Source organism: Hippoglossus hippoglossus, chromosome 18 (assembly GCF_009819705.1).
Source record: "Hippoglossus hippoglossus isolate fHipHip1 chromosome 18, fHipHip1.pri, whole genome shotgun sequence".
Classification (NCBI taxonomy): Eukaryota; Metazoa; Chordata; class Actinopteri; order Pleuronectiformes; family Pleuronectidae; genus Hippoglossus; species Hippoglossus hippoglossus.
The window spans coordinates 15200749-15213199 of NC_047168.1; the positions used below are offsets into that span (position 1 = coordinate 15200749).

General features: G+C 46.3%; 2 protein-coding genes across 3 annotated transcripts in view; both read left to right on the forward strand.

The window, feature by feature from the left end:
• The first annotated feature begins 1529 nt into the window (after positions 1-1529).
• Positions 1530-9044, forward strand: si:cabz01101003.1 (ubiquitin carboxyl-terminal hydrolase CYLD). Of its 2 annotated transcripts, XM_034569305.1 has the most exons (17): positions 1588-1761; positions 1848-2076; positions 2625-2742; positions 2824-2981; positions 3187-3699; positions 3965-4070; positions 4224-4645; positions 5044-5209; positions 5296-5437; positions 5625-5747; positions 6230-6321; positions 6417-6480; positions 6829-7033; positions 7126-7234; positions 7386-7504; positions 7669-7876; positions 7971-9044. In XM_034569305.1, exons 2-17 carry the CDS (start codon positions 1906-1908, stop codon positions 8153-8155), a joined length of 2901 nt encoding a protein of 966 aa, XP_034425196.1. In that variant the 5' UTR covers positions 1588-1761; positions 1848-1905; the 3' UTR covers positions 8156-9044. The 2 variants fall into 2 exon arrangements, with proteins under 2 accessions (XP_034425195.1, XP_034425196.1); XM_034569304.1 differs by having other exon boundaries at positions 1530-2076.
• Positions 9045-9401: 357 nt separating this feature from the next.
• The window catches only part of emc4 (ER membrane protein complex subunit 4), a 3128-nt gene continuing 78 nt past the window's right edge, over positions 9402-12451 (forward strand). The window contains exons 1-6 of the mRNA XM_034569315.1: positions 9402-9555; positions 10189-10345; positions 10538-10652; positions 11064-11217; positions 11325-11485; positions 12021-12451. The exon at positions 12021-12451 is cut by the window's right edge and continues 78 nt beyond it. Of these exons, the coding sequence (XP_034425206.1) occupies positions 10230-10345; positions 10538-10652; positions 11064-11217; positions 11325-11485; positions 12021-12056 (582 nt within the window). The 5' untranslated portion in view covers positions 9402-9555; positions 10189-10229 and the 3' untranslated portion in view covers positions 12057-12451. The remainder of the gene's footprint in view (positions 9556-10188; positions 10346-10537; positions 10653-11063; positions 11218-11324; positions 11486-12020) is intronic.

The window sequence follows — 12451 nt, forward strand, 5'->3', positions numbered from 1 at the left end:
ACAGACTTAAACTCCTCACTAGACACTGGGTCCACACACGAGCTGCAAATGCTTCTTACTGGTTGTTTTCATGAGCTGCTGTTTGCCCTGATGTAGCAGACGGGTGCAGCTGAGTTCACCCACGTCCGTCTAACTCTTCACAAACATCAGGACCGACTCATCGCTGATGTAGCAACGAAGGTCGTCGCCTGTCAATCGTTTACGTCTGCCGAGGAGCTGCCTTTGTCTTTCGGATGAGACGCTAAATAAAATCCAGTTCAATGAAGAAACAAGACTTCAGGCTGACCACTGACAGCGGAGATCGTTCTACTCACAGACCGTGTCTGTGTCTGTACTGTATCTGGACTATGTGATAAACCCATATCCTGAATGATGCTCTTTTTGGCCACATTTATCTTTGATGATTCAGAAGCCTTGTCCACTTATAAACCCATGTTAGTGTGTATGGTTATTTTATAGGAAAGTAATGAGAAATACCAAAGATAACTGTTGTTTACACCTCACATAAGCAAAAATGATCATATTATTTACACATTTTTCAACCCATTCTGTTTTCCCTAAGTTGCAAAAAGCGTTTAGGCCTTAGCTCGGATTTTATTCTGAATCTGAGAATGTTTGTACAAAATATTTAGTGTTTTTAAATGTAGGAAAACACGTTTTGTCAACGCTGCAACCGTTAAGATTTAAAGTACGATTTCTTTATCCGCTAGCAAACCTGACATGATGCTTTAGCACGCTTACACACAGGCACAATGATGCGTTGAGCCACTAAACGTCATATGATGCACATTTGAAACTGCACTTTTTAATTTGTTATGTTTTTAAATGGGATTTCTGTATTGGAATAGTTGCATACAGAATATTTCCCCTGTCTTTTTAAATAAATATATATATATTTATACATCTACGAGGGGTGTTGTGAAGTGTGAATGTACAAAGAGCTGTTCAGCACATGGAAGTATTTTTTTATTTAATTTATAAACTAATAAAAAAAATATCACTTATGGATTTTCTTGTTTTTTTTCGCCCTCCTTCTTCTTCCTCCGCTGATATTTATGAATCTGTGTCATTTTATAATAGTTATACATTTATTTATGTAGCACAGTAACGTGTACTCAGTAATGTGTACTCTTAAGTACTCAGAGTAACATGTACTCAGAGTAAAGCGCACTCTTGTGTGCTCAGAGTAACGTTACTCAGAGTAACGTGTACTCACAGTAACGTGTACTCACAGTAACGTGTACTCTTATGTACTCAGAGTAAAGCGCACTCTTGTGTGCTCAGAGTAACGTGTACTCAGAGTAACGTGTACTCAGAGTAACGTGTAGTCAGAGTAACGTGTACTCTTAAGTACTCAGAGTAACGTGTACTCAGAGTAACGTGTACTCAGAGTAACGTGTACTCTTAAGTACTCAGAGTAACGTGTACTCAGAGTAACGTGTACTCTTATCTTCTTCCTACTTGTGACTTGTCAACTGTGGAATTTCCCCCTCTTCAAAAAACCCGCCCCTGAGCGCTGTGATTGGCCGAAGCCGCTCCGCGGGGAACTTCCCTCGCCTGTGATTGGCTGCCGCAGGTGTCGGTGTCTCCGCTTCCTGCTCTTGTTTGTTGTTAATGGAGGAGAAAGTGTAAATGGAGGAGAGACGCTGATCTGTGAGTTCTTCTTCAAGCTGCTTCTTCTCTCTCTGCTCGTGTTCTAACCCCGGACATGTCACAGACGTGACGTGTGTCCGTTTGAACATGTATGAAGAAAGTTTGGAGGTAGTTGCCTGACGTCACCTCCCCTGGCGGTGGACCGACACGCTTCTTCTCTCTGGAACTCAGCCGCACATCTTCTCCTTCTACAGGTAAAATGGCCGTTTAGTTCCCGGGTGAAGCAGCGTCACGTTTAAACCCACTTTAGAGATGTCCGGGGCTCAGGAGCAGCTCAGGAGGCGTCGCCCCCCGAAAATGTTCGTGATCTCGACCGACCTGAAGGTCCAGGACCACCTGGACGGAACCATTCGGCTGCAGCGGGGGTTCATCTGCCAGGAGCAGGACGTGAGCAGGAACCGAGGGGAGTGGCAGTGGGTCAAGGTATTCTCTCAGGTCCACAAGTCAGCACGTGGCTTCATCACACACTGTACATAAAGATGGACGAGATCCCCAAAGGTCCGCAGAGCGTTATTAATACAGGTCACATTTCAGAGGAGGGTTGGGTTAAAAGTAAAATATAAATCAAGTAGAATAAGAACTATTAAAAGAAGTTGTAATAAAGATAAACAGCAAGACATAAAAGGTGGTGGGGGGGGAGAGGGTTAAAAATAAAAATATAATTGAAATAAAATCTGAAGTCTGAAAGCAGCTGTATTTATCAAATCGTTAGTTAGTTTGTTAATTAGTTGAAGCAATAATTGATATAATAACAATAATATGAATAGGTGGGCAAACAATAATGATAAGACAATGCCGGTAGTAATTATAGACATTGTACAAATATTATAAACATAATGCAATATAATAATAATAATAATGTGTTTTAGTTCAGACAGACGAGTTTTGCCTGTGTTCTGCGATGTCGAACCTGAATATTTTCCCTCACACATGTTTTCCGTTTTCCATTCTCCTGTTTCCCCCCCCCACAGGTGTTAGACAATGACGTTGTGGTAAAGTTAGACAGGAAGTTCCTGCTTCCAATCCCGAGTGACCTCAACGGCCTGTTGGAGCCGGTGTTCGATCCCGAGGCTCGTCTGAAGCTTCTAAGTAATGACACTAAGAGTTTTAGTGATGATTGTGTTTATTCTCTCCGTTGTAAGGTTTTCATTGTTTCCTTATTTTCTCAAGCTAATCTTGGGAAGCTGCGGCATCTGTCCTCTCTGCCCGTCGACGCTCCGCTCTGGGTGCAGATGGGTCAACAGGACGAGCTTGCAGAGGCCGAGCTGAAGTACATCGGGCCGCTGACCAGAGGGAGCAGCGCTGTGTACTTCGGGGTCCAACTCAAGGTAAATCTGAGAGCGTGTGCGTTTTAAATTCACTAGATCCAGATCCGTTAATTAAGTCCAACTCACAACGATAAAGAAAGGGAAGACAAATTCCTGGATCCGCCCCGGATGTTTACCAACAAAGCTTCATTCATATTCATTTTGGCTCCTACACTTTAATGTTAATCCCTCGTTCTCTCGTTTCCTCGCTCTGTTGGCGCTCCAGGGTTCAGCGGCGGGCAAAGGATCCGGCAACGGTTCCTATAAGGGCCTCCGACTTTTCACCTGCCCCGACGCCTGCGCCCTTTTCGTCCCTGCCAATGAAATTAGGCTCCGCCACTGGAGTAACAGAAATGGCTCCAATGCACCTGAGCGAGTCCGCGAGCGGGACCAACACCGCAGCAGCAACAATCACCATAGCAACGGGCACCAGAGCAACAACAGCCACCCGACCCATCACCACCATCAACAGCAGCAGCAGCAGCATCATCATCCCAGCAGCAGCGCTCCTCAGCCGCACTCTATCGGCATCCTCCCTCGCACATCGGAGTCGGCGCTCATCACTGCTCAAACCCAGGCGCAGGTTCGACAGCCTGCGTCGCCTCCGCTGCCGCCGCCTCTCAGCGTCGGCCAGCGGGTGTGTTTCCCCCTGGAGGACAACGTCTATGGAGGGGAGGTGCGGTTCTGCGGGCTCCTGCCGGGCCGCTCCTCCTCAGGGCTGTACGTCGGCGTTCTGCTGGTCAGTACGAGTCATAATTTTATGAATTAGTGCAGTCAAAATAAGTAAGAATTAGTTAATTAAACAACTGTTGCATTTAATAGAAAAGGCCTTTATATTGGTAATAGATTACTTTGTATTAATGAGTTTTTTGTTTGTATTAGTCACTCCAGTCTGAGTCTAACCGGGGGACTAGTAAATCTTTATTAAGTCAGCTTTGCTTGTTTCGGAGAATCACCTGCCTTTGTGTCAGCCCGCACTTTTGTGTTTGACTCACTTGTCACAGGACGCTCCTGTCGGTAACTGGGACGGGCTTTACCGGGGAGAGAAGCTCTGCCACATTCCTTCCACCGTCTACGGACTCCTGCTGCCAGCCACCAAGGTTTCCTCAGGTATGACGAACCACCAGTTCAGACTCTCTCAGTGGGTTTTCATCTCTTTTACACTATATCTGTGAGCCACAGACCCTTGAAATCAAGCTTCTGCTCAAGTTGTTCCAGGATATGTTTCAGTCATTGTTACAAATTTTCATTCTGTGTCCTCAGAGCCTAAACACAACCGTCCCAGTGCTCACCAAATGCCCAAATCCATCCTGAAGCCCCCTCCCGACACCAAACCAGGTCTCATATCATCGCCCACCACTGCTCCCAAGGTCGCTCCACTGCCGCCACCCAAGCCCACCAAGAAACCCCTGCTTCCTCCCCCGCTCCCGCCTCCAAAACCCCGCAGTCCGACGTCACCCATCCTTTCAGAGCAACTGCAACACACCAACGGCGTCCACGGCCCCGTCTCCCCGCTGCTGTCTCCAGATCGCCTCGAAGCGTCGGGGGAGGGTGAGGAGGCGGGACTGGAGGGGGAGCTGGAGGTGGGCTCGATGGTTGAAGTGAACGACCCTCCCATCTTTGGAGTGATTTGCTGGATCGGGCGAATCAGTGGGATTTCAGAACCAGTCGCCGGAATCGAGCTGGTGAGGAGAGTTTCTGTTGCATTTCAAAGTTCAGTCAAACGTCCAAAGAGTCAGAACACAGGACGAGCTGTCAGTCACACAGTAACCACGCCCCCAATGCACACAGAGCTTTATGGTCTGTTTGACTCTAAATGATCATAATTCACTAAATGAACTTCAGCTGAATTGAAGAAGACTTGAAACTAGAGACTGAGACAGAAACTCCTGAGGAAAATGTTACTGACGTTGGTGGAGTTGTCCCCTGCTGGTCATTTGAGAGAATACATGTCTCAGGCACTTGTGCATTGGTTTAATTTTCTGGACCTGGCGTTTAAACACAGTCCAGAGTAGTGATTCCTATAATTCTCTATTTCCATGTACGACACTGATTAACGACAAACCCTCTGTGGCTGCATCAGGATCAGGAGCTGTCTGCAGGAACAGACGGCAGCTACCTCGGTGTGCGCCACTTCCGTTGTCCGGCGAACAAGGGGCTGTTTGTCAAGCTACGCAACTGCAGGAGGGACTCCAGGTTCCCGGCACCCGAGACGCCCGTCAATCAAGTGGAGCGCTGCAACTCCATAGGTAGGAGTGTCCGACGTCTGTGGCTTCCAGTTGAATTTGAGGATGTGGTGTTTGATCCTCTACCTTGTGTCCCCTGCGTCTCTCAGCCTTTGCAGAGTGGGGCAGCGAGCGCGTGGAGGAGCACACGCCTCCCGTGGACGGAGACGAGGCCAGAGAGCTCTACCAGGGCTGGAAGAGAGGCATCCAGGGTCACCTGAACTCCTGCTACCTGGACGCTACGCTGTTCAGGTGAATCCTGGGTCCGTGCAGACGGGATAGAACAAGCTTTAACATCATATGACCGCAGACGACTGATGAATAAGATGTTCCTCATACTTGTGTAACAATTCAAACTTAATGAGAATGTGTGGGAAACCTTTAAACTGGTTTGTCTGTCTCTGTCTCTGTCTCTGTCTCTCTCTGTCTCTGTCTCCAGTCTGTTCTCCTGCTGTAGTTCAGCAGACTGGGTTTTGTTTTGGCCGGCCGACTCTGACACCGACCAAAGCTCGACTCAGGCTCAGGACCTGCTGCGCTGTGAGATCGTCAACCCGCTGCGCAGGTCAGTGCACGTGTTAGTTCGTGTGTTGGCAGGTCTATACATTGCATTGCATGTATAAAGTATTATGTGTTTACTACCACTACTAAATACAGTGTGATTGGAAATACAGTTACTACTTCAACTCTGAATTAAATCACTAATACTGCTACTTAAAATGCTTTTACTTTTACTTGTGATGTAGAGAATCCTGATTCCAGTCGTAAAAACAGAATCAGAACCTGACGACGATCAGAAAATCATTTAAAAGGCTTTAATTTTACATCCTGTCTCACAATCTCCCTCAAGATGTCAGCGCTCGTGTGAGGGATGTTTTGGCTTCATTTCTGGATAATGGGAGGAAGTGAAGATGTGTTGTCCGACCTTTATTTACAGTCTATGGTCGTGACGCCTACTTAAAAATACAATGGGCTGATTGATAGTGTAGTAAAGGTGTTTTTAATCAAGACCTTCCTTAAGTGTTTGTGTGCTGGTGTGATTCCCAGCTTTGGCTACGTGTGTGCCAGTAAGACCATGGCCCTGAGGCGCCTCCTGGAGGCTGCCGACAGAGACACCGGCTTCACTAACCAGGAGAAAGGTATGTGAAAGTATTTATGCTTCAGTCGTCCACCAGCTCTCTGCCGGTGATCAGACGGAGGAATGCTGACATGCTGCTCTCGTTCCGTCTGTCAGATCCGGAGGAGTTCGTCAACAGGCTTTTCCAGCTCCTCCGAGTCGAGCCGCTCCTCAAGATCAGGTACCGTCACTTCCGATGTTCGGTCTCCGTATGTTTTCACCCGTCTGTCTGTTGGGTTGTTGTTTGTTTTTCAGCATGAGCACAGAAAAACTGCTGAACAGATCTTCACGAAACGTCACGAGACGTTTGTGTTCTCACATACAGACCCTCCAGACTATTTCAGGAGAATGTCCGGACTTCACATGTCTGAAAGCAGCTATCGTGTCTGATTCTGCTCATAGATCATTCTGGGTCCATAGAGAAAGTTTCTTCTTCGTCTCAATGTCTGACACCAACTCCTCGTTGTCTCTTCTCTCTTGCTCCTCATCACCTCTCGTGTCTTTTCCCTCCTGGCTTCCTCTCCTCCAGATCGATGACTCGGCAGCCTCAGGAATGTCACCTCTACCAGCTCTTCCCACCGACGCTGCCCAGCTCTCCCTCCTCGCCAGCACCCCTCTCACCAGTCGACTCCCCCATCCCTCTCTCCTCGCCATCCTCCAATCGGATGAGAGTCGCCAGCGTCCAGACGCTGCTGGAGTCCTCCTTCCTCCACGCCGGCCTCAAGTTTGTTGAGGTTACAGAAATATGCTCAGGCTTTATTAATTCTTACCCTCTGAGTCCCCTGAAACCACATGAAGTGATCGTGTATTGATCCCCCTCCTCCAGGCCCCCTCCTGCCTCCTGCTGCTCATGCCCCGGTTTGGGAAGGACTTCAAAATGTTTGACGCCATCTTGCCCACACTCAGCCTGGACATCACCGACCTGCTGGACGACAGTAAGGAGGATCATTGGAATGTTCTGATATTTGTTTTTGGTTCAAGTTAAGATCTGATTTACTTTGAATCTATGTTTATGTCAGGTTTTGTTGTATTTCTATAGAGATGATCTCACACACTGTGTATTAATTTACTCTGGTCTCTTTCCAGCTGTGAGGCAGTGCAGCATCTGTCAGGCTGTGGCTGAGTGGGAGTGTCTGCAGTGTTACGAAGATGTAGACATCACCCCCGGGCGTCTCAAGCAGTACTGCCCCACCTGCAACACACAGGTCCTTTTTATTATGTCTTTTATTTTCACATTTCAACTATGCTGCCTTTTTGTTACGTGGTGTTATGATTTGGAGGAGACAGATGTATCCGTCCCAGGTGAACAATCTGTGGATCTCTTCTGCTTCACACTGACTCTGTTCTGGTGTCTTCTACTGGTCATCAGGTCCACAGTCACAGGAAGCGGACGTCCCACACCCCAGTGAAGGTCGGTGTCCCCGGCAGATCGTGGACCGGCCCTCTTCACTGCACCCGCCAGCGAATGTCTCTCTTCGCTGTGACGTGCATCGAGACCAGCCACTACGTGAGCTTCATCAAACACGGGCCCCTCCCCACTGACTGGCTGTTTTTTGACAGCATGGCGGACAGAGAAGGTGAGCGACCTTAACCTGGATAACACAGCTTCAAGTTACAGGATCAAATGCAACAAATAAACAAGCTCCCTTTTGTCCCTGTGCTCTCACCCAGGTGGCGAGAACGGCTTCAACATCCCCCGGGTGATGGCGTGTCCCGAGGTGGGTCGCTACCTCGGCCTATCGGAGCAGGAGCTGAGCAGAGTGGACGCCGCGTCACTGCGGGAGCCGGCCCGCCGCCTGCTCTGTGACTCCTACATGTGCCTGTACCACAGCCCCGAGCTCAGCCTGTACAAGTGACACGGACACTCGACACGGACGCACAAAGATCCGGCTGCTGTACAACAGATTCACACAAGTCCTCCTCAGGTTCTTTGTCTTGTCTAACTGTCAGAGGAAGACGAGAATATGAAATATTCATGAAGCCACTGAACACTGAATGTATTCAGCTTCCTGTTTGCACTTGGCGCTAAAATGCATCTTTGGGGATCGTTGCCCCAGTTTGTTCCTCTCACATGTTACAGTTAGATTTACACACAGAGCTACGCATCAAGGTTTCTTATCAATAACTATCCAGTGTCTCCCGACTCCAATTCTGGATCCAATCAAAGACAGTTACAACGTCTATGTATGATTTTCACAGTGTAAACCCCACTTTAAGAATGTCACCTTTCCTTGTCTTGATGTCACTGCTATTATTTTGTATTTTCAAGCAAAGTAATGTGTAAATATTTATGTTGGAGGTGCGTTGGAGCCTGTTTTCTGGCCTGGAGCCTGAACAGCAGGGAACAGAGTCTCAGGATTCCAGGGAGACGACAGCGTGACCCGCAACATGGAATGTGCCCAACGAACAAATCACTTGTAATTTATTGTCAGTTCAAGAGCCTTGTACAGGGATGTGGTGGCAGTGCTGATATTTATACCTGCGTTTCCCTGTGCCTTTGTGATTCTCACACCCTGTACAGAACCACTGTGCCTGTGACCTGCGACACAAACACTTTACAGATGGATTTGCACTGCTTCGTTTACATGTCAGTGTGTAAATATGTAACAGCCTTAGACTGACTGTAAAGATCGCACACCGATGTTTAAACTGTTCTATTGCTCACGGGTTGTTTCCTGTAAAACAAGCTGCAGACAATGAGGACGATGTTCCAGAGAGTAAAAGGTTTCCTACTCCCCCAGTTTCCACACGTCTCTGTCTGAGTTTTCATTCTCTTCATGATGAAGTTCATCCACAAGCTATCAGAGCTCAGAGATGTCTGCCTGCCGATAAAATCATATTGAATATGAAAAATTAAATAGAGTAAGAATTCCTGTCACATTCTGTGAATCCAAATATGCTTGTGTAGTACAGACCACACCACTTTAATTCGATGCATAGTAAATTAATATTGTTTTTGTTATTATTTTTCATTATTATTATTAAATCTTTATCATTATTATTAATAATATATTTGTTCATAATTATATTTGTTCATAATAAAATAGAACAAAGCACCAGTGAGGAGGATTGAATCATTTCTCCAGACCGGCCACTAGGGGGCGAGTGTGACGCACGTCATCATTGTGGGCCGCGAATCCAAAGAGCGACGGAAGCTGCGACTCGTTTTCTCGACTCAACGAATTTGTCTCCCGATTTGATCGTAGAAATAACGACAAAAGAAGCGACGAGCAGCGGAGTGAATGTTTCTTTGAAGGTAAACGCGTGAACTGACGTCTTGTTCGTGGTATTTGTACGTAGGGCGGCCGTGACGTCAGCTGCACATCCCGTGAAAGCGTCGCGTTGAGGCGTCACCTTCGTGTCCGATGGTTTCTGAGGAACAATGGAGGAATCATGAGTTAAATCAGGATCCACCGAGTGTGAATGTTAAAGTCTGAGTTTAAAGAGGAAACAACGAGAGGACGAAACCCGGATTCACGGTTTTAACGCTAATGTTTAATATACCAGTGTTCCACACACATCGAGCTTCTTAAACATCATCTAAATATGTATTTCAGTGCTTCTTGATGTTTCTCTCGCTTGTTTTATTATTTTATCTTTTATCATTTGGTCTCTTCGCCTCCATTTGGAGTTTCCTGGACATTACAGACATTTCCCATGTTGTTGTGAATGAAGCGGATCCGGACAATCTCCTGCTGGACATGTCCCGGAGTTCATGTCTGAAATCAGCCTTTGAGTGGTTTTTAATAACTTCTGAGTGTTTTTAACTGATCCACAGTTTCTCCTTCAGACTCACTTTCATCAAGCTGCTGCTTTAATGTAGAAAAAGTTTTCTTTAACTGCATCGCGCCTCTGATTTCTGTCAAACCTGTGTTTGTATCCTCTGCAGGTGTTTTCTGTCTCTGAGGTACAGCAGTGTAGACGGTTGCCATGGCGTCTCCAGGGGGACAAGGAGGAGGAGGAGGAGGAGGAGCTCTGTCGACCAGGGGGGGCAGCACGGCCCGGAGGATGAAGTGGGCTCTGGAGCTGAGCTCGGGAAACACGAGGTGAACAGAAGGAGAAGACATCATGAACAGAAGTGGATGCAGCATTTAACTTATAGCACATAATAACATACTTGTGACCTTTCATGCTTTTAACCAGGATTGGTAACTTGTTGTGATTAGAGACAACTCGGTGCAGTAAAGAGTCACATTCAGTGAATCATGGGAAAGTAAAGTTGAATGTTTGTGCTGCAGGAGTCGTGGCGACCGGCAGGGCGGTCAGGGAGACGTCGTGTACCCCATCGGCTACTCTGAGAAACCCGTCCCTGACACCAGCATCCAGGAGACGGACAAGAACCTGGTGGAGAAGGTGAGGACACTTCCTTCTTTATATCAACGCACATATTGACCTTGTTTGCAGCTTCCTGTTGAGTTTATACTCAACATAATAATACAAAAAATGATTTTCATATTGATATAAATAAGCATGTAAGTAAATTTGTAAATGAAAAAGTAAGTCAAGCAATAAAATGGAATAAAGTCTCCTAAGTTATGAAACCCTCTTTATTAGGGACACTTAGCTGAAAGTCACTGATCTCTAACTGCTGTAGTTTTACTGAGGTGCAGCTGACAGTATATTGTACATTCTCACTCGGGGGGGGGGGTTTAAAGGTTTTGTTGTTTATAATCAGTTTAGCAGAATAATCCATTCGGTGTGTAACATGTGAGAGAAGATGAAACTGTGATAATCACACGTCCTCTGTCTCCTTCTGTTGCACAGCGCTGCTGGGACGTGGCCCTTGGGCCCCTGAAGCAGATCCCCATGAACCTGTTCATCATGTACATGTCGGGCAACACCATCTCCATCTTCCCCATCATGATGGTCTGCATGATGGCCTGGAGGCCCATTCAGGCCCTCATGTCCATGTCTGCCAGTGAGGATCCAGTGTTTCACCTAGTTTTAATTCACACACAGTTTTATAGTTAATTTAGTTTGTGCGTCGTGACTTTTCCTTCAATCCGTCTCTCTGTTGTGTCTCAGCCTTCAAACTGTTGGAGAGCTCCAGTCAGCAGTGGCTCCAGGGCCTCGTCTACCTGGTCGGAAACCTCCTGGGCTCCGCGTTGGCCATCTACAAGTGTCAGTCGATGGGCCTGCTCCCAACACACTCGTCTGATTGGCTGGCTTTCATAGAACCGCCTCAGGTAAACATTACGATAATTACAATCACAAAAAGTCTCTTTTTAATGTTTTTTTTGTGTGTGTGTTGATCGTCTCCAGGGCAAATGAGTTCTGTCAGTTTCTACTGCTGTTCACCTTTTGACCAGTAGAGGACAGAAGAGGCTAACTTTGTCATTGCATGTTTCATTGTGTTTAATAAAGTTATGTGAACTAGTTTATTTTGAAACTATTATGCTCTTTTTTTTTAAAGAAAAGATTCCATTACTGGTAAAACACACATTTGTCAGATGAGGGTTTCTCTGTCCTTTTAAAGACATTATCGTCAAACAGTTTGTTTTATTTGATTACGTTCTATTCAGTTTGATAGTGAATAGTACAGCACTATTTCATATTGCTATGTGAGAGTTGCTATATCAGCTAATATTGCTTTTCTGCATATAACCCATACGACAAATGCACGTTTGATGAGTTGTGTTATTTCCTCCTGTCACCGTGTTACAGAGTCGATTCAGCTCTTTCTCATTCTCTGGTTGAACTCTTTTCTTCTGGTCTCCACAGAGGATGGAGATCATGGGCGGAGGGATGGTGCTGTGAAGCTGCTGGACCCGATGCACATGAAGGATTCATATATCTACAGAGGTTTATATACTGTTCATCCTGCAGCAGACGACCACTCACACAAGGTTTCACCCTCAGCAGATCATCATACTGGCCCCCTGTTGAACTACCGGGATTTGCTCCACACGCACAGACTCACAATAGGAGATCATGTTTGAGTTTGTCTTGGAGAATACAGAATTCTATACGGTTTTATCTATAACTTCCTAGAAATCCACTCACAGCCTGTGAAGTTGCTTCTTTCCGCCTCGTTTCATTTTCTTGTCTCAGTTTGTAGTGAAACGCTTCATTTTAAGATGATTTCCGCATGTTAGCAGCAACATTTACTAACCTGTTTAACTTATAGCTCTGTCTAATTTATACTGATTTCC

What these genes read in the sequence shown, in the direction of transcription:
- si:cabz01101003.1 (XM_034569304.1), top strand. Translation starts at nt 1,906, where the DNA reads ATGTCCGGGGCTCAGGAGCAGCTCAGGAGGCGTCGCCCCCCGAAAATG. An exon ending in AGCCACCAAGGTTTCCTCAG is followed by an intron (nt 4,071 to 4,223) that starts GTATGACGAACC and finishes CTGTGTCCTCAG; the next exon opens with AGCCTAAACACAACCGTCCC. An exon ending in CAGCATGGCGGACAGAGAAG is followed by an intron (nt 7,877 to 7,970) that starts GTGAGCGACCTT and finishes GCTCTCACCCAG; the next exon opens with GTGGCGAGAACGGCTTCAAC.